Below are 27,054 nucleotides of genomic sequence, written 5' to 3' on the forward strand. Positions count from 1 at the left end.
AGCATCTGAATGTTTAAAAGAGAGGAAGAATGCAAACCTTTTACAAACAAGTTTGCGCTGCATGATACTGAACCAGCTACATTGGAGACTTTGCAGGTGTATCTTCCCGAGTCTGTTGGTTTGACTGCGTAAAGTTCCAAGTAACTTGCTAACGCTTCTGTCATGATGTAGCAGGCTCCTCCTGTCACCAGCTCAGTATCACCTTTAAACCATTTCACCGTCAGTGGTGTTGTGCCTTTAAATGTGCCTTTGAAACGTACAGTTGATGCAGGCAGTACATCCTGGGACTCTGGTTCTACAATGAAGCTGGGTGGTTCTAGATTTTGTTGAAAGGAAACAAATGTCAAGAGTGAGACACATGGCCTGCACTTTGGGAAGAAAAGTATTATCAGATGAAAAATAAAATTCCAAGAAATTTTAAACAAATTGCCAAACCTTTTATAAACAAAGTGCTACTGCTCTCTTTGCTACCAGCAGAATTTGTGGCTCTGCAAATGTAGACCCCAGCATCACTTGCATCTAGGTGTTTTATTTCCAAAGATGCAGAGCCTTCTGCAAAGTGTACTGTGTACTTGGCACTTGAAGTGATCTCAGTGTCCTGCTTAAACCAAGAGACAGTCATTGGAAGAGAGCCTGAAATTTTGCAGTCTAGGCGGCATGACGTGCTAATGATGCTGTCAATATTCTTCAGGGGCTTAGTGAAGAAGGGAGGGAGAGTGCGATCTGTTGAGAGTAAAATATATGAAAGAAACAAACAAATGAGAAAACCAGGCATGCCTCTGTGCTTCTGGCTCTGTTGGGCTCAGAGCAGAGTAGCAGGGCAGTTTGCAAGGAGTCAGTACCAACCTAGCACTGTGAAGCTGGTAGTACAAGAGCTGATGCCCACATCATTGGATATCTCAAAGGTGTACTCGCCACTGTCCTGCAGTTCAGCAGCATAAAACTTGAGCTGGGCAATGTTATTTTTAAAGCTGATCCTATATTTTTTGCTGGCAGGTAGTGGTCTTCCATCTTTGAACCATTTGGTTTTTAGCTCTGGAGTGCCTGCGACAGTGTACTCCAAAATGGCTGGTTCCCCTGCTGTTACCTGGATCATTTCAGATTTTTCAATGATTTTGGCAGGTTCTACAACAGAATTAAATAACTGATGTTAAGGACAAAAGGAACTTGCTCTTCTCACGTGGGAGACAATGCGGGGATCACAGTGCTACTCCACTGACCTTTCACTGATAGTTCACCAAAGCAGGACTGAGTTCCTGCATCATTCTCAGCCACACAGGTGTACTTCCCACCAGAGCTCAGCTGGACACCGGTAATTTGCAGTGTTGCTAGACCGTGTTCAAATGTCACTCTCACTTTGTTATCATCTTGCATAATGTCTTTGCCCTTCATCCACACCACAGAAATAGGCTCTGACCCTTTCACCACAGCCTGTAACGTAATACTATCTCCAGTCAGAGCTGTCACATTTTCGATTTTCTTAACAAAAGATGGTGGTTCTAGTTCAAAGAAAAGAAACAAGAAGAAATACTCATCTTCTACCACATCATCCCATGGAATCCACTGCTTAAAGACGATTATATGAGACAGTATGTGAAGTACATGGTGCAATTCATCTGAAGAGCAGGCAAGAAAAGAGCTGCATTCCCCCACTGGGGACCCCTTTAAGCTCAATTCAAATTCACAGGTTTGGCGCCACGTAAGATATACACAGAATTTTAAGAGAAGAAGATACTCTCCCCTCCCCACTCTTCCTAGCAACCCACAAATCCAAAGAAAAGACATTTTAAGAAATGAGAGGTTCTTGCCAACCCCTTCAGTAAGTGGAGTTTTCTCTCTCCCACTGACCTTTCAAGATGTATGTTGCACTGCATATGCACTTCCCGACTTCATTAGCTATCACACACTCGTATTCACCGACATCCGCACTATTAAATGAGGACACCTCCAGAGAAATTACAGCTTTCTGAGAGGTCAACCTGTATTTTTTACTACTGCGGATCTGTTTCTTGTCTTTGTACCAGCTAATCTCAAATGGTCCAGTACCAGCAACCTCACACTGAAGAACGGGGTTTGTTCCCTTCACTATCTCTGCTGGTTCAAGTGTTCGGATGAAAGATGGAGGCTCTATAAAAGCAGCGAGAAAGAATTAGTCAACCATGCCAAAAATAAAAAGAAAGAGAAGTCTTTTTCTCAAGAATGTGGCTGGCAGCAGCAAGAAGAACAGACCTTTGACAACTACTTCGGTGGTGCAGCTGTCACTTCCAACCTCATTTACAGCTTCGCATGAGTAGCTCCCACTGTCATCAACTTTCATCTCCAAAATATCTAACACAGCCACAGAATTGACAAAGGACATCCTGTGTGTGTTGCTTTCACGGATTTCCTTGTTGTTCTTGAACCAAGTAACCTGTATTTCAGGAGACCCTTTGATTTTGCATTGAAGGCGTGCAGAGTCACCCGGAGTCAGTAAATAAGATGGATCGACCTTCTTCACAAAGGATGGTGGTTCTAAAAATGGGAAGAAAAAGAAAGGAGGAAAAATGGGAAGGAAAGGGGTAAGAAAGGCAAAGGAAAGTAGAAGGAAAGGGAAAAGGAAAGGAGAGGGAAAAGGAAAAGAGAAAAAAGAAAGAAGGCTGAAACACAAAGGTTTGAAAGATTGGTTCCTAGCGCAAGAACAAAACGTGACTTCAGAAAAAAATCAGCATTTTTACTGAAGCTGCAGTTATTGTGGTTTCTTCTGCCATCTCTGCCCTGCATATAGGAGCAATTCCTGGATCTGGCTGGTGAAAGAAATATTGAAGCACCACACAGTGCACTGGGAGGCAGCAAGGGGAATGAGCAAGAGGTGAATGGACCTGATGGCAGGTCTGAGAAGAGTTCACAGTGTGATTTCTGCCCAAAGAAGCCTGAAAAAGAAGAAATAGGGAACCCAAGAATAGAAAAGTAAAGGGGGCATAGGACTATCTTACCTCTCACTGTGACGCTGGCCGAAGAGGAGCTGCTTCCTGCCTCGTTTGAAGCAGTGCACACATAATGGCCTGAATCCTTGAGCTTAGCCAAAGGAATCTCAAGTGAGGCTATTTTGTCTTCAAAGTAAATCTTATAATCTTTGCCTGAGGGAATTTTGTTTCCATCCTTTGTCCACCCTACTGTTACTTTCCTGTCTTCATCTACCTGACATTCAAGACGTATTTTTTTATTGACTGCTGACTGCACTGACTGCAACACTTTAATGAAGTGAGGCTTGTCTATAATGATCAATTCAGCCTGGCAAATGTCAGCCCCAAACTTGTTGGAAGCTTTGCAAGTGTAAACCCCTCTGTCACTGGCAGTGAGAAGGGAAATTTCTAACACATGTTTATTTTCCACTTTGGAGATTCTGTGACGGTCTGAAGGTGAAATGGTCGTGCCATCTTTCTGCCAAGCGACGTCGATGACTGGAGTGCCCAAAACAGTACACAGGAGCTTGGCACTTTTGCCCACAAAAGTAGTGATAGACTCAGGTCTGGTAAGAAACGTTGGTGGTAACGCTTCTGCAAAACAAAGGAGTTCAATGTTATCCAGAGGTGAGGGCCAGAGCTTATACTTTTTCTTTACAATTGCCAGGGACAGAGAGTATGAGGGGCCAGATAGTCACTGGATACTCTTAAGCAAAAGAATCCAGCAGTGAAGAAGTAAGAGGTATGAAAGATGACGAATTTTGGGTTTGTACTTCTTGGGTCTGTATATTGCTTCAGAGCTTGAAGGCATTTTGTGTCTCTGGAGTAATGTACAGACTAAAGGGAAATAAACCAAAAGCCAGAACTTCCCCCACACCAAGACTGACATGTTTGTGCACCATTCCCTCAAGATGGACAAGTTTGCATGCATTTCACAGTTTGTGCATTTTTCTTTTGCCTCTAGCATCTGGCACTTGGCAAAGACCACATAAAGACTCCTCCCATAAAGAGAAAATTCAGTGTAAAACCAAAATCATCATACGCTAAGAGCCCTAAAGGTGGTGTTTTGGATTAAAAAAAAAAAAAAAGATGATAATTGTATAGCTTTCAATAGACAAAAAGTTCGAAAACTGAAACAGCTTTAAACCATCTCATAGTCTTTAAGAGCTATTTCCCCAGTCACACACAGGTCCCCTTTGGCCATGGCACACAGAAGTTCAGGTATGTGTAGCTGCATAGCCTGCATTGCAAGTATAGCTGCGGGATAAACATAGGGTGCTAAGATAATTGTACAGTTATTATACCAAAGAAATCAGATTTAAAAGTGTATGTTTTCTTGTCATCTGGAAGTCAAATAAACTTTCTTCAAGAACGTATTCATAAAGCAATCCCATTCTGTTTACAATCTAGTTCCTCCCACTCTCTCTCTCCCTCTTCTTTCTTGCCTTCTGAATCTTCTGTTTTCTAGGTACGGAAAGTACCTAAAAGCAGCATTTTCAAAAATTATTCCTTCTTTATGCTTATGCCTGCCAAAATTAGGTATGGATTATGTATGACAATGGCAATCAAGAGCCCTACTGTAAACATGTATAAGCATAGCAATGAAAGCATTACAATATACCAAGATATTTTATGGAGAAGAAGTCCTTGAAAGTGTGTACTTACCACTCACTGTTAAAAGGGCTGTAGAGCTTACACTGCCATGCTGGTTGGAAGCCTTACAGCTATACTCTCCACAGTCAACAACCTGAGGCCTCAGGATCTCAAGTGTGGAGAGGTAGTTGGAGGTGCGAATGGAGTATTTGTCCCCATCATATATCTCTCGGCCGGCTTTGTACCACTGGAACGTGACATTGGGCGCAGTCTCTACCTCGCAGGTAAACTTGGCCACGTGATTTACAGCCACCTCCACTGGTGTGAGCCTTCTCCTCAGGATCGGTGCAACTGCAATCAGAAGCAGAGAGTAACTCAAAGCCCTGCCTGTGACATTCTGGAAAGTAACAGTAAAGTGACTGACTGGGAAGAAAAAAAAAAAAAAGGTGATTTACTTGCAATCTGCATAACGTGACCGTAAAAGAAAAAAAGAAATAAAAGCAGTACCAGGCTCAGTGGACAGATGGCGTTATGGCATATAGTGACATCAGGAAACAGTGGTGATACTGAAAAAATGACATGCAATAGTGAAAACAACACAATACAAACATTCACCACACTATCCTGGAGCTGTAAGAAATTATGGATTGAATGAGAAATTATGCTGAAACTGTGCAACGACCACGGAGGGTGAGAGAGGGTGCAGCAGTGAGAAAGGAAGAGCAGGTCCAGTTCACAGGCAACAATGGGAGAAGTGGTCGTGATCGAGGTACGGCTTGTCCTGACTGTGCTTGTGTCATGAGAACAGGAAGCAACAAAGTTCCTGACCAAAGACTGGGGTGAGGGAAGTGAGAGACTGCAATCTGGTAGAAGGAAACCATAAATCCAGAGAGAAAGGGAGCCCTCTGATTAGCGGCATGGTGATATTAATGTTATATCTGTATCCAAAGATAGAGACACAGGGCAGTTTCATTAGTAGAGCAATGTATTAGAAAGACAGTAATTTATCCCCATAATCCAACCTCTTTTAACAACTGTGAGTTTTGCTGCTGTTGCTCTTTTTCCACCTTGATTCACCGCCTCACAGGTGTATTCTCCTTGGTGAGTATCACTGCACGCTTTGCTTATTACTAGTGTGTATGTGTCCTGATCTTGTAAACACTTGAATTTGTCACCTGAAGACACCAGTTTACCCTCAAAGTACCAGTTCACCTCCCTGACATTTGTTATGACAGACACCAAACTGACACTCTCTCCTTCCTCCACAACCGTGTTGACCAGGTTGCTGTGTATGATGGGACAACTCTCTTTGACAAGCTCATCCTCTAGCTTCACAGTGTTAGCTTCTAAAACCTTTCTGCTCTCTTCCTCACATATTTCTTCCCTTTTTTCCTTCTCTTTCAATATTTCTGTGGGTGTCTCAAGGGGAACACCCACAGAGGCTACATCAGCAGTGGCTGCAGCTGAGCCCACATCCTTGATTTGACTATGCCCAGTCACAGTGTTGATTACTTCTGCAAACAAAGGCTGCTCCAGGGGTATTTCTGCCTCCATAGTCGTCTCAGCCTGCTGGGACTCCAGCTTCGAGGTTTTGTCACAGGATTTTCCTTCTTTGACAAGACTGACAACATGTTCCTCCTCCAGGAGCTGTTTTTCTTCTAGCAGCAAAGGAAATCTCACAGCCTGTCCCTCATGGATTCTTGCAGCAAAGTCTTCCTCTGCTGCTTCCAGGGAAGAAACGGTCTCCAGAGGAACAGCTTGACCCCCAGTGAACGCCAGTTCAGAGGCGAGTCTAGGTTCAGCCTTTGGCTTACCCTGCATTGCCTGCAAGCCCTCAAGGACCTGCATATGGTCACCATCTATGGCACGGCTCTCAGTGGTGCTTGACACCTGTAGAAGAGCTTGGGAAGCCTCGGTCTTCAGAGCAGCCATTTGCTCTGCTGTCTCAGGGATGACCTCCTCTTTGGGCAAGAGTATCTGTGCAGCTACAGTCCCAAGGCAGCCTGGCAGTCGTGTCTCCATAGCTGCTGCAGGCACCACACCCTGGGGGCCAGCAGGGAGGGTTTCCAGCGGCTCTGCGAGAAGCTTGACACTCTCTTGTGTTGTGGCTGCCTGGGTGAGCATCTCTTCAACACTCTGTGCAGCCAGGCAGGCTGGTGGCAGGCTGGGCAAGATATCCTCCCTGGGCAGCATGTGCTCCTCCTGGCTCATCTGGAGCTGAAGGAGGGCCAGGGGCTCCTTCATGGCCTCAAGTCTCAGTGCTCCTTCTGCAGCAGGAAGCTCACCAGCCTCCTCATAAGAGAGGGGACTCTGGTCTTCCGCCACTGCAGAGTGCTTCAAGGCTGGGCTTTGCCTGCGAACAGCATGCTCCTCAGGCAGCACAAGGAGCTCAGCAGAGCATATGGCCTCGCCCAGGGCACTCACTGCCTTGCACGTGTAAAGCCCAGTGTCCTCCTCCATGCACTCCTGCACTATCAGGGAGCCTGAGCCATCAGGGTGGTGAGCAACAGAACGACGTGCATCAGGGAAAAGCTGTTCAGTCCCCTTGAACCACAGCACATCAGGGCATGGCTCCCCAGCCACAGTGTACTCAAAGACTGCAGTGAATCCCCGTGCACACCGCATGCTGTCTGGCTTCCTGGTAAAGCAAGGGACCCCTGGTATCCGCTGACGCACATGGAGGTGGGCACTGCATGTGGTCTCACCATGTTCATTGCTGGCCACACATGTGTACTCACCCTCATCCTGCACACCTGCATATGGGAGGATGAGGCTGTGGTCGTTGCCAGCAAACACTACCTTACACTCTGTAGATGAAGCTAACTTCATACTGTTGAAAAACCACTGGACTTTGGGTGTGGGGCTGCCAGTAACAGTAACAGAAAGCCTAGCTACATCTCCCTGCCAGACTTCAACATTTGAGACCTGTTTTAGGAAAACAGGGGCTTGGCCTGCCTCCATTTTCATCTTTGCTTTGCTGGAATAAACTGTTTTTTCAGGCTCAAATTCAAGTGTTTTTTCTTTATCAGGCAACTGAAGGCCACTGCTGTAGCCTTCACTTCTTCCTTCCTCAGAAGACACAGGAAGAGAGCTAGCGATGTCTGTATGGAAAAAAAGTGTTGAGTTTTACTAGAATGTTTAAGAAAACACAACTAGATAGCAATAAACAGTAGTTAACAATGAACATGAGGTCCTGTTGCTGTCAAATACACACCTGCCAAAACCAGCAAGACATGCTGTGCTGTCAGGTTACTTATGAACTTCCTATCTGGATCAACATGGATGTCTCTTTAAAAACCTAACACCATAGCATGGTTTAGGCATGCCCCCAGGGTGTACAGTGCAAGTAACAGTCAAGCAAGATTACTCCATTTCACAAATATAATTGAAGTGGTATATGCCATACATATTTGTATGTATGCTCATACAAACAAGTACAGCAGAGCAGTGATAATACTCTGGTTTAATTCAAAACCTGCAAAGAAAAAGCAGAATGACAGGACTAGAAAAATAACACAAAATTTGCAGTGCACCAGTCCTTCTTCTAGAGCACTTTATGAATCTCTTTCAACTTGATCTATGTCTAACACACTAAGATATTACCTCTCCCTTACTAACTTTGTCCTAGTTTTGTCATTAGACCCTTATGCTTACAACATCATTATTATTGAAACTGCAAGTTTGCACCCTTGATTTTATGTTACTGATTCAAATCTCTGGTTTTAAATTCCTCCCTGTCATAATGCTAAATATTAAAACTCCTACAATATCAGAGAAAAGAAGACAGAACACTTTAAGGTTTTTCTTTTCCTTGCCTCTGTGAATTTAGCCATTTTTGTGTTGGACCACTTTGTTCTAATAGTTGTTTAAAAATTAGAAGAAACAGACATCAAGAACATGTCATTCTCTGGAGATGCTTGACACTAGAAACAGTGAAATCTGAGACTTCCAGGAGAGGAACTAGCCATCCATGAAAACCACAGCACAAAAAAAAAAAATCCTTTGGAAATCAAATCCTATTGTCCTCACTGAGTCAAATTTGGTCAGGTAAGGCCCACAGTATTTGACACTGGGAAGGTATAAGAGTTGTTAAAAAAGAATAGAAAAAATGTGAGTGGATAGATGTCTCCAGGTGAACCTTGAAATGTTTCTCAATTACAGTGCCTTAAGTTCCAAAACTTACTGTGAGATAATTTTTGCTGCACTCCAATAACAACTATAAAGAACAGAATATGCCTTACCCGATTCTTTCTCACTGGTTTTATCAATGACTAATCTTGCCACAGATAGATACCATAATAAACATGACATAGCACCATGCGTACAGCAATTAACTGCAGAGAAGAGATGCTTAGGTAAAAAAAGAGATTACACCAGTCCTTCAGATTGACCTTTGTTAAAAGAGTAGGGCTTTGTCAAGAGTAGCTTTGTTGAAAGAATAAGGCAGTTTCCCCAGAAATACAATATGCTAGTGAATTTGAGAATGGGTGGCCATGATAAAGTATAATAATTGCAGAATGGAACCTATGTTAACACACATGAGAATGCATTATATACAACAGTTTGGCAGAAATTAATGCACTTCTTTGTGTTCCTGAATATTTATGACAGAAAAACTATACAGATTCTTTTTCATATTTTAGCTGTGTCAATGAAATGAATAAAGTACAAGAAGCAGCAGGCTTAAATCATTTGCATATTTATTTCACAAATTAACCATACATGTTAACATTCAATACACATTGAAAACAAACAAACATAATTCATCCTTTTTTTTAATTACTCAGTTTGTAGAAATGAAGACAACATTAAAACTGACAATGAAATTGTGAGATTTATAATTCCTATAAAAGCACAAGAGAGATGGTCAATCATGGCTCTGAAGTCTACCAGTTGCCCCAGGGTAAGTTTATCCAAAGCTAGAATTACTCTGGATTTATATCATTGTAGTTAGGTGACACTTTCTCCATAAGCACATTATAGTGCTCCTGGCTAATGTAAGAAGCTTAAAATAAGACTTTAAACTTACATAAACCACAAACACTACTCTGCAGGTAGAGATAAAAATGCTTGGCCATATATTTCAGATGTGAATATGAACTTGGACCTGTTTGGCTTAGGGCTCCAAAACAAGTTATGGGCCTGTTTCTACTAAAAATTGCATTTCATTTACATGCAAATTAAACACACATGCTTAGGACCTAATCAAAGACCTGATTTGGCTCTGGACATAAAAGACTTCTCATGTTACAGCTGACGTAACATCAGACAATTCATGCCAGCTTCCCTAGGGACCTCTGCAGTCTAATGAATCAGTTTGTGCTACACATCTACACAAGAAATGGATTAATGACACATCCTGAAGCAATGCTTTCCCAACATGATGTTGCATCAGACACTCATGCTTCTCTTTCCTACCACCATTACCTATGAGAAATAATAATTATCTCTGCTTTTTAACAATATACAGATCTTAAATGTTTATCATGGGGTGTGACTGGCAAGAAACAGAAGTGATAGATTGGTATTAGCCTGACAACTCCAGTCATTTTTCCTACATCCTGGGTCACTGGAACTTGCCACTCTTGACTTGAAGTTTATCCTGGGAAACACATTTTGGCAAAGTGACTCTTTTGTCAAAAATTGCTATGCCAAGTGAATGACAGGTGAATGAAAAGATTATTGAGTTTTTGAGGCATACTGATCTCAGTGTGAGGACACATCAAACTCAGAAATAAGAACATGCAAGAACATTACTGAATGTACTACAGGAATAGTTCTTTTATACTTGCTCCTTGTTTCATAAATCACTATGCTCCTTAAAGCACTTTGCAAGGCAGCTGATTGACAGCAACTCATAAATAATTGGAAGAACTTTATAAACAAGTAATTAAAGTAAAAATATTTTTTGCTTAGGGTTGTTGAACTCAAGGTTTCACCTTGGCATATATGTAACTGGAAGGATGGCACATACATTAGAGAGTTATTTCACTTCTGAGAAGCATTAATAACTTTTGTACTTTTAACATATTTTTCTTAATTATTGTTATATAAGATAGATTTAGTTCTGATTTATTATGTCAGCTATTGCTGATTCCTCCTCTTACATGTTAGCATCATTTAAATATGAAAATATATACTCACATTGAGAACATTAATATAAAAATCTCTTCTGCTGAGAAAATGCTACAGATAACAATTGAATATATTCTACTTCTTTCTGATCATCTTGACACATAGCACACTTAACTGTTACTAATTAAAAAAAGAAAAAAAAAGAAAAAAGGAGTATGTAGAAATTCCTTTCTAATGTGAAACAAGAATGTTGCATAAAAATCTCTCACTTTTTTACTACTACGTATTTTTTATGAACGACACTGGAATATGGGGACAACCAAAGTTATTTTAATTCATTTACAGTTAAATCATTGATTTATTATGCTCCCTATCCTTTTCCCTTAACTTCTACAGATACAGTACAAAATATGTTTTCATGTTTATTACTTGGTAATAGAGAAAAAAAATCCTGTCCAGTCTCTACTAATGCAAAAGTTCTATTTTCTTCCCACTGTGTTGCTTTTCTTTGCAACAGCATAATTCCATTGACTTTAAAAAAAAGTCATTTCTTTCCGTGAGTCAGTAGAATGTGACCCACAAATGTAAGAATTTTGCAGTGATAGAAACTGTAAACATAGGATTTGACTCAGTGAGACTCACATATTCTGACACAATATTGTGAGAAGGGGGAATACCAGTTTAAGGAGTTCTTTCACAGAACTATATCCAAACTAAAGAGCAAGCATAAGTTAGTATTCCATACCTTTAGGTTACAAGAAAAAAGTGATTTCTACATTTTCAGGGGATTTCTAGCCTACCTAAATCAATAATGACTGTTACGGACACACAGGATTATGTACACAATACAAAAAAAAATTAGTCCTACATAAATGAGTGTCAATTACAATGTCTTTACAAGAATGAATAAGGAGCTTGGAAGGAGCCTGAAATATACCTTGGTGCAGAAAGTGTGCACAAAACCTATGCACATATTAAATCTCACTTAAATTCCCCAAGAAAAGCAAGTTTAAATGAGATAGAAATATGTCCACATAGAGTGGTTTTCATCCCTAAAGAGATGAAAAACAATGCCCCTAATATGAGTGCTGCATTTTTACCAGCAGCGAACAACAGCATAAAAACATTTAGTGTTTCAAAAGAGACTCAAATAAATTATGGGATATCAGTATAATGTTAACACAGCACAGGTCTCAGCCGTTCCTGCTGTATTAGTGGCTACACATTTGTACTGCCCACTGTCACTTTGCATCAAGTTTTCAATAGTAAGGCTATGAGAGCCCGCCTCCTCTTCCTGCACACAGTACCTGTCCCCTTCCAATAACACCCCATCCTTGTACCAGTGGACAGTTGGGTCGGGGGAACCAGTCACAAGACACTGGAAGCATGCTGAGGCACCTAGAAATGTACTGTAGTCAGAAATGAGCTTCAGAAATGTGGGAGCAGCTTCTGTGACCTGGAACTCAAAGCTGCAGCCCTCAGAGTCCTCTGCCTTAAACTCAACCAGTTCCTCTTGGGATGTTTCTGCAAATACGTCAAAACTAACGCTGACACACTTCTCCCCTTCTACTTCCTGCTCTTGTTGAGCCACTGAAAGCAGTTGAATTGCTTTCTCTGAATCATCTATATGCAGCTCGAACTCAGACTGCAGCTCTGTTGCTGACTGGTGACCTGGACTCACAGTCTTGCACAAAAACAAGTCAGACTTCTGGGATCTGTGTTGTTCATTGCCCGTGATTGTCTCACTGCTCACGTTAGCACTTGCTCCCTGCTGAGCCACGACTATGAGGGAGCCTTTACACGTTGCTTCTCCCAACCTATTCATTGCCCGACAGTGATACCAGCCGCTATCAGAAGGACCTACTTTTTGGACCTTCAGACTGTGAAGTCCCTCCTTCTGAATCACAACATACTTCCCTGTCACAGGTGTGACACAGATGTCACCTCTGAACCACTGCACTACTGGGACAGGAGTACCTGTTACCACGCACTCAAACACTGCCTCCAAGCCTTCTGTCACCTTGACATCTGAAAAGGGCACAGCAAATCGGGGAGGCATTTCAGTAACTTGGAAATCAATTTTTATATCCTCATTCTCTGCAGCCAAGCCTGCAGCTTGCTCCAACAAGGCAAGTGGAAGGACATCCAGGGAAACAACCATGCTCTTCTTATCTGGGCTAAACTCAGGGCTGGTTATGATTTTGACCTGCTTCTCAAACTCCTTTACCTCATTTTCATCCAGCTCCACTTCCAGGAGGATTTCCTGTGGTGAAGGTGACCTTGAAGACGTATTTTGCTCCAGATCAAAGTGTATTACATGCTGGTGAGTGACAGGGGGTGGCAGTGCTAGTGACCGCCCATCTTCAGACAAAACTTCCACATGAACGATGCTTTTAGCTTCCCCAACAATGTTCACTGCATGGCACATATACTGTCCTCCATCAGCTTTCTGCACATTAGTGATCTCCAGCACACACTTATCCCCATCCTTCTCTATCCGCATTCTCTCATCCAGCTCCAACAGAGATTTATTATGATACCACTTCACTCCTGGCTTGGGCACACCCACCACCTTTGCTGCAAACCTCAGTGTGCTGCCCTCATACAGCCTCTTCCTGCTCAATGCCTTGAGGAATGCAGGTGGCATCTGCCTGCCTGATGGCTCTAGTGCTTCACAGGGGGTCCCAAATACCTCAGCTTGTGGCTGGTCTGAAGGCTGCTGCCTTCTCTCACAGAGGGAGAGCATGGCCAGGGCGTCCATATACTCCCCAGTGGGTGTCCAGTAGCGCTCTGGTGGCGTGCTGTCCCCTGCTGCAGCGCAGGGTCCCCCAAAGGGTGTGAAGTAGGGCTCTGAGGGTGTGTTGCATTTGGAACCCTCGAAGGGTGTGGAGTAGCGCTCTGGTGGGATGCTGTACACTAAGCCCTCTTCAGGTGGTGTGGAGTAACGCTCGGGTGGCATGCTGTACTCTGAGCCCTCTTCAGATGGTGTGGAGTAGCGCTCCGGTGGCATGATGTACTCTGAGCCCTCTTCAGACGGTGTGGAGTAGCGCTCAGGTGGTGTGCTGTACTCTGAACCTTCAGATGGTGTGGAGTAGCGCTCGGGTGGCGTGCTGTACTCTGAACCTTCAGATGGTGTGGAGTAGCGCTCGGGTGGTGTGCTGTACTCTGAACCTTCAGATGGTGTGGAGTAGCGCTCGGGGGTGCTGAGTGGTGTGTGGTAGGATGCTGATGAAGCAGTTTCAAAGATCTCGACAGAGGAGGGAGGTGTGTAGAAGCGGTCTGAATCAGGCGACTCCTCTCCACTTGCACTTTCCAGCTCTATAGACATTTCTGACTCAGGAGAGAAGGGCCTGGTGAGTTCCTGCTGGTTGTTGTAATATTCATAAACTGTGCTGAAGGTTACCTCCTCCACTTCCAGTGAAGTGATGTTCTCTCGTTGGTCCTTCTGAACTGTTCCTTTGAAATCTGGAGTTTTCTGCATCCCAGTTGACCTTAAATACTTGGCCAGGGACAAGTCAGGCTCCAGCTCTAAGGTTTGAACAGCTCTGGGCTCTGGACCTGGTCCTTCTCTATCCAGACTGTGCTCAGAGGCTTCCTCAGTGGGATTGCTCTTCTTGTCCCAAGACTCCTTCTTTTGCTCCTCCTGTGCCACAGGATCATCCATTATTAAACCAAGTAAAAGTTGCCTGAAAGAGAAGCTCTTGTTTGTGTTTGATTCCTGTTGGGTGTCCCTGAGCATCTCTTCAGGAGAATTTGTGCTTTCTGTCTCACAGGTGGAGATGCTCATTCCTGTCTCAAAGATCTTTTGTATCCCAGAACCTTCTTCCTCCTCAACCTGATGCCCAGCCTTGGGTTTCTGTTCACATGCAGCTTTTTTCAAGTCAGTGATGAAGCTATCACTTTGGGAGTCTGTGGTCTCCAGTAGTTCTTCAGTCTTCCACACATGTGTTTCCTCCACTCCTCTTTGGAAATCTGCTGTGGACTCCACCAGAAAACTATGAATTTGTCCCTCAAGTAAATCCTCCCCACAGACACTCAGCTCTGACTCATTAATTTCTTCAGCAGAAGATCCCTCTTTATCAGATATCATGATACTGCCATGGTCCCCATTAGGGATTTGCAAATCAGCCCTTCTGATTTCTCTGGGCTGTGCCTCTTCCTGGGAACTGACATCCTCCTGCTGCATCCTATAGCTCTGACTGAGCTCCTCACTTAGAGACATCTCTTCCACAAGCACATCATGTTCGTGCACAGCGGGGATGAACCCAGTCACTCCTATCTCCACGCTCTCCAGAGCTGTAGGGGGTTGTGCCTGTTCTGTACCCACTGTATCTGCAGCTGGAAAAGGCTCCACAAACTTTTTCAGATCAAATGTGATATTGGTCTCATCAGTCTCAGATGGCAACAGCTGCTCTTTGAATTGTACTTCTTCTGGATGAACCTCAACTTCATCAGTAAAATCCTGACCTGAGGTTTCTATGCCAGGAGGAGCGAGGATTAGACCCAAAGAAGAGTTGCCTGCATCAGACTCCATTCCTTGCAGCATTTGTCTGTAATTGTGAATATCCCAGTGTGTGGTATCCCCAGCATCAATCATTTCTTCTTTACAAAGATTATCATCAACCTCCATGTCCTGTTCGATACCAACTGATGTCTCTTGTTTCTTAGCCTGTTCCTCCTGCTGCTCCGATGCAGAGAAATCGTAAAAGTCAAACTGCTCCTTTGTGGTTGTGCTTGCACTGTTGTCCTGCATCTGGGGCATGTTTGGCTTTTCTGTAAGAGGCACATCAGGAGACATTGCCTCCCAAGCAGGGACATCACTCTCCTGCATGCAAATATCACTTTCCACTTGCTCCACAGGTGATATAGGAATGAAGAATTGTGAATCCTCACACTCCCTTGCCAGAACAGGCTGCTCAGAGGCATGTGTTTGTCCTTTCACTTCCATAAATGGTGACTTAAAGATGTCCCAGGACAGAGTATCTGTGTGTGGTACTACCTTGTCTCCTTCAGCCTCCAACTCCTCTGAAAAGTGACCTGAGTCCTTGGCCACTAGTTCATGTTCTTCTCTGGACATGCTAGGATGCAGATCAGTGATATCAATGCCAAAGCTGTGTTCCTCAGAGACAGCTTTTCCCCTGTGCTGAATCATCTCAGAAATATCATCTGTATCCCTCACACTTTCTTCTGTATAATTGGTTTCTTGCCTACCATAAATTTCCATGATATCCTGCACTGTTTCCTCCAGTTCATTTTCCCTGAAGTGAGGGGGTTTCTCACATTCCCCTTCCAGTTGCTCACTAAGAGAGGGAGACAGCCTCGGGGACAAGGGTAGCTGTGCTTCCTCCTCTTTGGAACCTGTGATCTTTTCCTCTTCATTATTCCCAAATGTGCAAACGCCTTCAAGGTGCAGAACATGGTCCGTAGAAGGTAGTTTCTTAGTGCCTCCATCCTTGCTATATAATCTGGCTTCACGGGGCTGTACTGTCAGCTCAGAGTCTGTCTGTGCTGTTCCAGCCACATTCTTGGCCATACAGGAATACAGCCCAGCATCTGTGACAGAGACCCCTTGGATGTGCAAGCGGTATATGCCATTCTTGCCTTCCTCAAACCTGAGCCTTTCACTGGCAGAGAGGCACTGACCATTCAGGGACCAGACCACAGCTGGTGGGGGCAGCCCAGACACAGCACACTCCAACACCACTGCCTCTCCTTCATGGCAATGAATGTGTGCTGGGGCTTCTGCCACAATTTGGGGTGGTTCATTTCCCACATCAAATGAAAACTTGAACTTGTGCTTTATGATGGGAGCAGTCTGGTTTGGAGAGGGCCGTGTGGTCTCCCTCGTCTCTGTGTCTTGCTCTGGTGTTGGAGTGGGGGCAGTGATTTTGATTTCCACAGGCAGTGACAGCAAGTCTGAGTCTGGAACTTCACTTGGCAGTGCCTGCTCTGCTGTGAAGGCCAGGCTGACTTCCTCTTCTTCCTCCACATCCTTTTCTTCAACCTTCTCCACCTTCTCTTTCTCCTCTTCTTTTTCCTCCTTTACCTTCTCCTTCTCTTTCTCTTCCTTCTTCATGGCCATGTAGCCTACGTAGGCCTGCATCTGCCGCCTCACATAGAGTGCAGCTGAACTGCTGACTGTGCCCAGCGGGTTGAAGATCACGCAGGTGATGGTGCCACTATGCTGTGGGAGCACGGATGGGAAGGTCAGCGTAGAGCAGCACTCTGTGGTGTGAACAGCGGTGCCCCGGATGCGTCCCACAGGCTTGGCATTATTGTACCAAGTGACTGTGGGCTGTGGGCGGCCATGGAAGAGGCAGGAGAATGTGCATCTGTGCCCCTCAATAGCCTCCTGGGGCTTGACCTCCTGGACAAAGAGGGGTGGGCAGGGCTCCAGAAGTCCACGCTTGCAGTACCCCTTCACTACCTGCACCATGAGGGACTCTGAGCCATCAGTTGTGGCAGCAGCCTTAGGTGGGCTGGGCTTCCCAGGAGGGCTCGCCTGAGGCATGGACATGAGGGCTTCCTGCTTCTTTTTCATCACTGCTCTCTTTGCCTCCCGCAGCCGTTGTAGCTTCCAACGGATCTCCTCATCCAGCAGCTCCTCAGCATCTGTCACTGTACCACTATGCTCCCTACCATGTGCCAACCCTGGACGGTGAGGCCCCACCAGTGGCAGCCTCTGGAAACAGATGGTTCGTACCATGCCATGGGCAGGGGAGAAATCTCTAGGCGACTGCTCTGCTTCCTGTCCCTTGTCAAAGGGCGAGCCAGTGCAGCGGAGCACCACCCGCAGCCGGTCCTCCTGCCGCTGCTGCAGCAGGCACTGCCAGCTCTCCTGCATACACCCTGCTTTCCCTGTGAAACCCTGCTGCTCCCCTCTGTGTGCCACCAGTAGCGAGGCAGTGGACTCAGCAGAGCCCTCGCTGTTAATGGCAAATACCCTGTAGCTGCCAGCATCATGCTCCCGCACATCCCACACCTCCAGGCTGGCATGGTGCATGTGCTCCTCACTCTCAGTGCGAATCACCTTGCGACAGTCCTCGTGGACTGGCCGGTTGTTATGAAACCAGGCCATGTGGGGCGCCGGGCATGCCACCAGCTTGCACCAGAGGAGTGCAGGGTCCCCCTCCAAGACAGACCTACACTTCAGGCCCTGTGTGAAGGTGGGTTTACAGTTCTGGGGGCAAGCTGGCACTGTGGCTGTGCCAGGTCCCTCGAGGTTCACCTTGCTGTGCTGCCCTGCAAAAGAAAGAGATTGGGTTACAACATGCTACACTCTGCCTGCCCTCTGATTGAAAAAAAATGAAATAGCAATAAATTGAAATAAAAAAATGGGCATGCAACAGATTTCATCACACACCCAGGAAAAGAAAGTAATTCACTCACCATATTTGTTCGAATAAACGCAACGCCTTGCTCTGTTTTAAAGATTGACACGAAAATCGTTCGTTGTCTGTTCTTTCTTCAGACTGTGGAAATTTCTTCTTGAACAAGCAAAAATGAATTTCAAAATAACACGTTCTTCTGTATGTATGTTTTTTCTGCCTGGAAAAGCTGTGTGTCTTTGGGTGGCAAAGAAGAAAATCTTACCTGACTTGCAGACAGTAGAATAAACGCCCTTTCTGACCCCTCTGTTTGTAGATTAAATGTTCAAACAATTGAGAAAAAATATTTTGAAATAGATTTTTTAAAAAGTAAGTATTAGCTAACATGAAATGAGAAGGCGTTTATTCGAACTAATACAGCCACTAACTTCACAATGTTATGCACAGGGAAAAAAAGCAAGCAACATGAACCACTTATGCTATCTGCAAGCCAGGGTAAGAGATGTATAATGATGAATTAATGTATGTAAAAGAAGTGCAAGGAATCAATGGGAATGTGTAGCTTTCACATATCCTAAACAACAAATGCTTTCTGGTATACTTCATCCATCCGTCCAACAGTATTCATTGAACTGCTAATGTTAGGCTGCTAACTTTTTTAAAAATAATATGATTAAGATTTGTAAAACTTCCTTCTGAAGTAAACTATTCCATGCATTCAAAAGGAAATCGAACAAATAAAAGCTCTGTGAACAGCTGCAAAGCAGGAAGTAAAAGTTAAGAATATGCCTGCAAAATTATAAATTTGAAGTTTTAAACATATTTTAAAACTTAAATAACCTCATAATGCAAGTAACCCTTTGCATATCAAAACAAGCATGCAACATGTTCCAATATGCTTTAAATTGTGGCTTTCATTCCCCATCAGACACTACTTGTAAGCACATAAATGCTCTTTGCAGTGTTACTAGTTAACTGGTACTAATTGTTCAGTGTAACATCATTGGTGACTGTACCTTTCGCTTCCATTTCAATCTCTTCCTCTAGCTTCTCATGAACCATTTTTTCAGGAGCTAGAAGAAAAAAAGAAAAAGTTGAGTTATAGTTACTAAATATGCCAATCAAAATTTTATATAGTAAAAACAACCAATCTGTCTTGCAAATATACAGACGTTCACACATACATAAACGTAAATGCATGCCAAACAATTCAAACACTTGATAAATTTTGAGAACAGAGTAATCAAATGTTTTCAAACTTCTTTGCTCTGTACACTTTTCTGTAAGATTTGCTTTCTCTTTTGCAGGGAGGGGGAAAGTTTCTAATGTAACATGCCTTTATCATGCCTTAAATCCCTGAAGAAAACATTCAACAATCCACAGACTAATGAGATGCTTCTCTTCCCTTATCATCTCCCACGGAATGAATGTAGTGGAATGCAGTGATGCTATGGATGAAGAATTGATACTTGCAAGGAACATGCAGTTGCCAACCTGTCACTCTCAGATGGGTGCTGCACTCGGCTTGTCCTGCAGGATTAACTATTCTGCACTTGTATATACCCTTGTGGTTCTGACAAACTTTCAACAATCTTAAACTGCACAGTGGCCCATCATGTTTTAAGGAACACAGTGCAGACTCCTCAACTATTAGCTGATTGCACAGCCAGACCACACAAGGTGTAGGCACCCCTTTCATTATACAAAAGAGTAATACATCATCTCCTTCTTTTACAGTGGTTTCTGGAGGCAGAGTTTCAAGAAACTCTGGTGCTTCAGCATCCGTTTCTGTGATGTCTTCACATGGCACAACATCAGGATAGTAGATTCTGTTTCTTTGCTTCTCAGTTTCATATGGTCTTTGGGACGTAGATATAAACAAGCTCGAGGTTTTCCTGGAAGATTCTTGCTGAAGATTCTTTCCAGGAAGATTCAACTGACAATTTTTGGCTGCTTTAAAGCTTTTAGTATCTGATTCAAGGGTAATTTTTGTTACTGCTTTGGCTTGTGCTTCTTTTGCTAGGTAAGAATAAAGTTAGGAAAAAGATTAGGTCAGATGTTTTGCAGGAATAAAAAAATATCCTTATACTTAGGGGGTATTTAGTATTGAGAGAATATCCAGCATATTAGTGCCACAACAGCTGTAATAAACATGAGCAATTACACGTTTAAGAGCTCTACTCCTGCTGGGCTAATTCTAGATACCAGTTAAGCCTATGAGACTTTGATGGGACCAAGACTTGGCCTGTAATACCTAATACAAGCACATCTTTGCTTTTAATTTAGAGCTTCAATTTATAAGTAGCAGTAGATTATGTAAATCGCTTTACATAGCTGAATAGTGAAGAAAGAAACTTCAGTATGTAAGAGCAAAATCCATAGGGTCAGTGGCTTCCTCATTATTCATCTTAGTTTTCTGCCTGATTGCTTTCAGCACAGCAGAAATACTGTCACCTATCCAGTGTGGTCATAATGCATTTTTGAATCTTCAGTAGTGGTAACACTAGTACTAACCTTTTAATATGCTGATGTCAGGAAGAAATGGAAATAAATACTTGTATCTCAAAGAGAGTTAAGGTTAGAGGACAACTCACTAGTGCAGTAGTAGTATACTTCCACCTATTAATCTTTTCAAGTACATCAACCTATATTGCCAACCTTGGAATTGGAACCTTGGACTTATTGGAAACAAGTTGGACAAACAGAGTTTGAAAGGACAAAGTATCTAGTTCAACATTGCTTATTTGACATTCTTCCTTACATTCCAGCTTTGTGAATTTTTAAAATGCAAAAATTCCTACCAGCCGGATTGCTTTACATATCACTGCTTATCATGGAGGATATAAGCAGTAAAAAGCCTCAGACATCTGTAACTGCTGGAAAGAGGCATGAAGTTACAATATCAACTTCCCAGTACTGCACGTCACTTATGAGTAGAGCTGTAAATACGGAGGAAATACCCCTAAGCATTAGTAAAGCTTTCCCAATTAAATACTGATAATAAAAAAAAATAAGTAAGCTGTAGGCAGTAATAATGAAGTAGCAAAAGTTAAGTAATGATGTTAAAAGTCAGATAACCACCTTTGACAGTTAGTATTGCAGCAGTTGTTGTCCCTCCGTAATCATTATATACCGTACAACTGTACAGTCCTTGATCTGTCAGCTGGACGTTTAAGATAGTGAGAAGTAGGACACTTCCATTTTGTGATATCTTCAATTTTTCAGAAATTTCTATTCTTTCACCTTCGTGCACCCAAAGAAACTCAGAGAATAATTCATCTTCTAAGGCACATATGAACTGAGCAGTGTCACCACATTTCACAGTCAGGTCTCTGAGCTGCAAGAGAATCTTTGGAGGGACATCTTTCTTTTCCCGAGCAGTGGTCATACATATCCTGGTGCTCTGAGATGTTTGGGAAAGGATTGTTGTGTTCATGGCTTCCATTTCTTTAACTGTTGTAGCCTTCATGGTCAAACTTTCTGATATGCTTTCAAAAACCTGTACACCCAGCTCCTGTGATGGTTGTTGCACTGATTTTAATTCTTTCTGATAAGTTTTAATGTTCTTCTTTGTGAAAGGAGCAACATGAAGTTCTGTTATAGCCTGTGACTGGATAGACTCTTTTACATCTTTCCCAGAACTTTGCCTATCTAAGGCTTGCACTGTGTAATCAAGTAACAAAAATAACAATATTAGTATCTAAAGAAGTTTACTGGGCCATGCTCTGAACAAAATCAAACAGCATGGAGGATGAAAATGATCTTCAGTTGAAAACTCAGCATGCCAGATGCACTACTCTTTTACACAAAGATTATTCATTCACATATATGAATGACAAGTGATGCCTAAGCTAGTCATGCAGTTGATACACAGTTGAGGCTTCTCTCTTCTTCCACTGAAGTTGTCCATTTTAGTACTGGAAACTTCTTATGTAACTTTGTAAGGGGGTATTTTCTTTTTCTTTTTTTTTTTTTTCCTCCCACAGGATACTGCAAAATACCGCAGTCAGTGCTATAAACATCACATAATTACTTGTTTTAAAAATCTGAATGCTTTCAGTAAAATGATTCTATTCTTCGACTTATATCAAGATACAAATTTGTAAATTTGCAAATGTTACAGCTTAAACAGAAGAAATGAGAGTGGCTGGGTTACAGAGGGTAGGTATTACTAACATCAGCTGGTAAAGAAAAGGTGTGAAACAAGGAATGAAGAACATTAGTAACAATGTAAAAGTGTAGTATACAACAAATCCCTTTGAAGTAAAAATGGGGCTTTACCTTCTGCAGTCACTGTAAGTGTAGCTGTACAAGTTGTTTCTCCAGCACTATTTCTTGCCTTGCAAGAGTATTGACCAGCATGCTCTAAGAAAGCATCTACTATTATCAGTATAGCTGTGCCTGTAGACTCATCAAAGTGGAAAACTAAGTCTTTTGTTGGCAACATGAGTTGTTGATTATGAAACCACTGGATTTTTGGTTTGGGCATGCCAAAGACTCTAGCTTGAAATCTGACTGATTCCCCGCTGCATACCCTGCAGCTTGAAATAGGCTGGATAAAGGTGGGCTTTTGGCCAATAGACTCTTCCTTAAGTGAAACAGATGAAGAAACATGCCAATGGGACTCTGATGTAACTTCTTCAACCTTTTTAAATCCTGAAAAGAAGCATGCCAACTTTTAATTTCTTACCCTACACTACAATAATTTTTCTCTCTCATTCAAGATTTTTTTTTGTCAACTTGCAATTTAACAGCATGAATTATCCTAATTCATCATTTATAAATTCTGTTGCAAAAAGAAAACAAAATATTTATGGTTAAGTAATATCAAGGACAATATAGAGCTTAAATAACAAATTATCCAGACAAAATTTCTGCTCTAAAACTTTGTTCAATGTTTCATCAATTTATATGAATGTAAATTATTTCTCTTCAGCTGCCCAAGTACCTGGTTCACACCTCTACTCAACATATTTTCCAACACTTTCAAAGTAATTAATTTTATACAAAAACTCTTACTAGATTCTTCTCATAGTCAAATCAATGAATGTAAGAAAAGCATTTCCATTAGAAAGAAGATTTCTGTCATCTTTCGTGCATAACATATTCTAATACTGTAGAGAATGAAAAGGTGAGATGCATGGTTCATTGAAAAACTGTGAAATAAATTTTGGTGTGCATGACCTATATTTTGGAGACATAAATGTATGCTGTGGACATTGTAAATGGTAGTAATTAATCTAGTTAAAAGACAACACTCCAGACAAAGACGCACATGTAATCATCAGTGTACATGAAGATTAGTATTAGAACACGACCTAAACAAGACATCTTCTTTAATTGCACATTGTACCTTCTAACTTCAAGATAGCAGTGCTTGTCACTTGGCCTACAGAATTGCTAGCCACAAAGGTATAGACTCCTTCATCCTCTGGATAAGCTTCAGCAATCTCCAGCTGGTAAGTGTCTTCAAACTGAGTCATTCTAAAAAACCGTGATGGCTTGATCTCTTTCTCTTTGCTGTACCAAGAGACTTTCAGATCTGCTCAAACAAAAGAAAGAAGAAAAAATGTGTAAGTTATGATATTAGATTGGTAAGTAAACACTATTTCTGTATTTATAGCTGTTAGAAATCTTAATCTTAAGTGTCTTTTTTAAGCTTAAATGTGCCTTGTATTACTCTGGTAATGTGGAAAGTGGCCTATTTCGTGTTAAGTTTCGATTTCTCCATTGGATGTATTTGCATGGGAAAACTGATTCTGATGCTGCTAAATTCCTGAGTAAACATAAATTTTTCTTTTCCCTCTTAATGTATAAATTTTAAAATATTTTTCTGCCTCTAAAATTGGAAAAGGCTTATTCCAACATCTTTGTCGGCAACATGGACAGTGGGATTGAGTGTGCCCCTCAGCAAGTTTGTCAATGACACTAAGCTATGTGGTTTCATTGATACACTGGAGGGAAGGGATGCCATCCAGAGGGACCTGGACACGCTTGAGAGGTGGGCCAATGCCAATCTCATGAAGTTCAACATTGCAAAGTGCAAGGTCCTATACCTGGGTGGGATCAATCCCAGGCACAGCTACAGGCTGGGCAGAGAAGAGACTCAGAGCAGCCCTGCAGAAAAAGACCTGGGGGTGTTGGTCAATGAGAAACTGTACATGAGCCGGCAGTGTGTGCTCGCAGCCCAGAAAGCCAACCATACCCTGGGCTGCATCAAAAGAAGCGTGACCAGCAAGTCAAAGGAGGAGATCCTGCCCCTCTACTCTGCTCTTGTGAGACCCCACTTGGAGTATTGTGTACAGTTCTGGTGTCCTCAACATAAGAAGGACATGGAGCTGATGGAACAAGTCCAGGGGAGGGCCACGAGGGGGATCAGGGGGCTCAAGCACCTCCCATACGAAGACAGGCTGAGAAAATTAGGGCTGTTTAGCCTGGGGAAGAGAAGACTGCATGGAGACCTCCTAGCAGCCTTCCAATATTTGAAGGGGGCCTACAAGGATGCTGGGGAGGGACTCTTCATTAGGGACTGTAGTGGTAGGACAAGGGGTAATGGGTTTAAACTAAAACATAGGAAGTTCAGTTTAGATATAAAGTTCTTTACAGTGAGGGTGGTGAGGCACTGGAATGGGTTGCCCAAGGAAGTTGTGAATGCTTCATCCCTGGCAGTGTTCAAGGCCAGGCTGGACAGAACCTTGGACGACATGGTTTGTTGCGGGGTGTCCCTGCCCATGGCAGGGGGGTTGGAACTAGATGATCTTAGGGGCCTTTTCAACCCAATCATTCTATGTTTCTATAATTCTGCTACAATTGTCTGATTGAAAAGTCTATAAAATCACAAGGTTGAACTGAACACGTTAAAGAAATTAGAAAGGAATATCGTTCTTCTAATACAGCACCTTGCCTCTTTTTGTTACAAATCTTAGAAGTTTTACACCTCATATTTCTCAAGGAAAATCCTTCATTGTACCTTTTCAAAATTCCTATGTTATAGCTCATGTTACTTGGCTTGTGTAGATTCTTGTAGACATGGAGAAAGAAGAGGACTGGAGCAGACTTTAACCTTGCCTCTCCCCTTGCCACCACCTGGTACTGTATTACATAATGAATCTAATGTTTTCACACAAGTAGTGTGTTATTACTGTCATCAGAAGAAAAGACAGTGTTTTCATTTGGCAGGCGCATACCACGTACCATTAAAAGACAACTGTATTTGCAAACATCTGTTACTTAAGCTAAGATAAAAGGTTTTCACAACACAAAATAAAAGCATGCAAATCTGTTTGGATACAGGAAATTTTCAATAGGAAAAATTTCTTCACCAAAAGGGTTGTCAAGCATTGGAACAGGCTGCCCTGGGAAGTGACTGAGTCACCATCCCTGGAGGTGTTTAAAAGATGTGTAAATGTGGCACTTAGAGACACGGTTTAGTGATCAACAGTCAATTTAGTGGTCAGCAATGTTAGGTTTATGGTTGGACTCAATGATCTTAAATATTTTTTCCAACCTAAACCATTCTAAGATTCTGTAAAAGGGGTTCTAGATGAAAGGTGTAAATGCAACTATCAACCACATTCACATAAATACAGTACTCGTAAAAAAAGGTTACCCTAGCATGCTTTGCACAGAAGGCAGGCCAGCCTTTCCAACATACATTTTCTGAATTTTAGCAGCACCTAAAGCAGAGTTAAATTTGTTGTAAATTGAAAAAACAAAAATTTGGAATTTGATTTCAAGTGATAGCAATGCAAATTATATATATCCACATATGTATGTATATTATCAATTTTTTGTGGATTTTTATAAAGCTATTACTCAGGATTATTTTTAAATTTGGAGTTTTATTTATCTTTAAATAATTATAAATTCTTTGGGATTGAAACTGGATCTTATTCTGCAGTGAATTCTGTGTGAATATTTTATTACTAATCATACTCAAGGCCATTTATTGAAGAAGGCAGTTATACTGGGTTTTATGTTAACTTGGAGAGAATTATTTTAAACGTAGAACAATATTAACTGTAACAAAAACTAGCAAACTTATTTAAGGAAAATATACACTTAAAAAGACATGATACTCCATGTTTTGAGCTTATGCACTTTACTCACTAGCACAGTTTTCCAACATCAGTAAGCATTTACAACTTTGAGAAGTTTCCAAAGACAATTTTTTTGAAACAGACCTTCTTTTTAGAAATGTTTAATGTTTGTGACAGCTTATAGCATTCATGCTTAAAGCCACCTTTGACATATGACATGTGACTCACTGACAGCTATCAGTGAGTAACTCTTTGCTGTGTGCATGTATCAAATAACTGTATTTCTGTGGAAAGACTGATTCCAGCATATATACTGTTGAATTTTCCCTTAGTTCAAGATGAAAAATTCTGAGAGATGAAAAGGATTTTATTTAACCCACCTGTCCCTGTAACTCTGCACTGAAAAGAAGCAGACTGTCCCTCAGATGTAACAGCATCACGTAGTGGCATTATGACAGCAGGTGGATACACTGGCACTTCTAGTTCAGGAGAAACAACTTCTGGGACTAGAGGATAACAAAAAGAAATAATTTTTAAAGATGAAGATGATCATACACATGTTGGCAATCTCATTTCACAGACATTGTTATGAGCATGGGAAACTCACTTTCTACTGAAAGTGAAGCTGAAGTCGTAGCAACTCCATAGTCATTTTTTGCTTCACAGGTGTACACTGCTGCATCTTCAGGAAAAGTTTCAATGAGCAATAGGGTATATTCTTGTGCATCATGAAGGAACTTGCACTTGAAACCTGAAGAAAGCTGTTGATCATCTTTGTACCAGGAAATTTTGGGCTGGGGTTTGCCTGATACCATAGCACAGAAGCGGGCAGGCTTGCCAGACTCCACAGTGGTTGGCTCTAGTTCCTGAATAATCTTGGGTGGCTCTGGAGCTGCAAATTGTGTGAGGAAAAAAAGGGAGGGAAGAAAGGAGGAGAGAGAGAAATCTCAATATTTATCAAGGCTTCAAAAATATTACCATGGCATTTCAGTTTTTCTTAAATCTTATTAGTCCTAAACTTGTGTGCCCATGAAAATCTGCCCTTTTTACTTGATACAGGGGGAATGACCTAGCAGT

General features: G+C 42.2%; 2 protein-coding genes across 2 annotated transcripts in view; both read right to left on the reverse strand.

Annotated features, from left to right (window-relative positions):
* LOC104403053 (titin-like) overlaps positions 1-27,054 on the reverse strand; it is a gene marked incomplete at its 3' end in the record, with an annotated part of 88,968 nt that overhangs the window by 28,908 nt on the left and 33,006 nt on the right. The window contains exons 41-52 of the mRNA XM_010011086.1: positions 26,585-26,869; positions 26,358-26,483; positions 23,292-23,480; positions 18,955-19,011; positions 4,608-4,886; positions 2,973-3,536; positions 2,230-2,511; positions 1,849-2,127; positions 1,221-1,499; positions 847-1,125; positions 436-723; positions 38-316 (exon numbers count right to left, since the gene is read on the reverse strand). Coding sequence (XP_010009388.1) covers positions 38-316; positions 436-723; positions 847-1,125; positions 1,221-1,499; positions 1,849-2,127; positions 2,230-2,511; positions 2,973-3,536; positions 4,608-4,886; positions 18,955-19,011; positions 23,292-23,480; positions 26,358-26,483; positions 26,585-26,869 — 3,186 coding nt within the window. The remainder of the gene's footprint in view (positions 1-37; positions 317-435; positions 724-846; positions 1,126-1,220; positions 1,500-1,848; positions 2,128-2,229; positions 2,512-2,972; positions 3,537-4,607; positions 4,887-18,954; positions 19,012-23,291; positions 23,481-26,357; positions 26,484-26,584; positions 26,870-27,054) is intronic.
* On the reverse strand, positions 5,048-17,688 carry LOC104403052 (titin-like). The gene is made up of 4 exons (XM_010011085.1): positions 16,702-17,688; positions 11,799-16,614; positions 5,973-7,636; positions 5,048-5,101 (listed from the first exon to the last, which is right to left on the reverse strand). The coding sequence occupies exons 1-4, from the start codon at positions 17,686-17,688 to the stop codon at positions 5,048-5,050; spliced, it is 7,521 nt and encodes a 2,506-aa protein (XP_010009387.1).

This window comes from Nestor notabilis, unplaced genomic scaffold, assembly GCF_000696875.1.
Source record: "Nestor notabilis isolate BGI_N333 unplaced genomic scaffold, ASM69687v1 scaffold2433, whole genome shotgun sequence".
Lineage (NCBI taxonomy): Eukaryota > Metazoa > Chordata > Aves > Psittaciformes > Psittacidae > Nestor > Nestor notabilis.